The sequence below is a fragment of the Pteropus alecto genome, unplaced genomic scaffold (genome assembly GCF_000325575.1).
Source record: "Pteropus alecto unplaced genomic scaffold, ASM32557v1 scaffold71, whole genome shotgun sequence".
Taxonomy (NCBI): Eukaryota; Metazoa; Chordata; class Mammalia; order Chiroptera; family Pteropodidae; genus Pteropus; species Pteropus alecto.
In genome coordinates, this window is record NW_006433024.1 from 10,555,753 (window position 1) to 10,556,209 (window position 457).

The 457-nt window shown below is 70.5% G+C and overlaps 1 protein-coding gene across 2 annotated transcripts in view; it reads right to left on the reverse strand.

The window, feature by feature from the left end:
- Positions 1 to 420, reverse strand: part of FBXO3 (F-box protein 3) — a 33,252-nt gene extending 32,832 nt beyond the window's left edge. For both annotated transcript variants that reach the window (XM_025044114.1, XM_006908020.3), the window contains exon 1: positions 272 to 420. In XM_025044114.1, the coding sequence (XP_024899882.1) occupies positions 272 to 375 (104 nt within the window). In that variant the 5' untranslated portion in view covers positions 376 to 420. The remainder of the gene's footprint in view (positions 1 to 271) is intronic.
- Between the last annotated feature and the right edge of the window lie 37 nt (positions 421 to 457).

Here is a 457-nt window from a genome sequence, read left to right on the forward strand (position 1 = left end):
CTGGGCCTCGCCGAGGCCTGGGAGAGAGGGCTCTCGTCGCTCCTGAGGCCTGGGCCTTGCACAGCAGGAAGACCTCAAGGCGGGGCCCTTACCGTCCCCGACTCGCCTCGGCCCCCGGGTGGCTCTGCAGGACCACAGAGGTCCTGGCGTCACCTTCGGGTTGACGCGGGGAGTCCAAGTCCCGTCCGTGAGCCGGGCCTCAGTCCCTCCTGCCTCACCGCCTCTTCCCGCCCCCATAACTCCACGCCAGCGACGCGCGTCGTCCCATTACTTGATTAGGTCCCGGTAGTCCAAGAAGGATAAGATGAGGAGCAGGGGATCGGTGGGCAGCGATTCTAGGGTCAGAGGCGCCGACTCGGTCTCCACGGCCGCCATCTTGCCTGGCCCGGTGCAGGCCTGACCCCGCCCAGCTCCCGCCCCGGCCCCGCCCCCGCCGCCAGCGCCGCAGCCGCTCCCC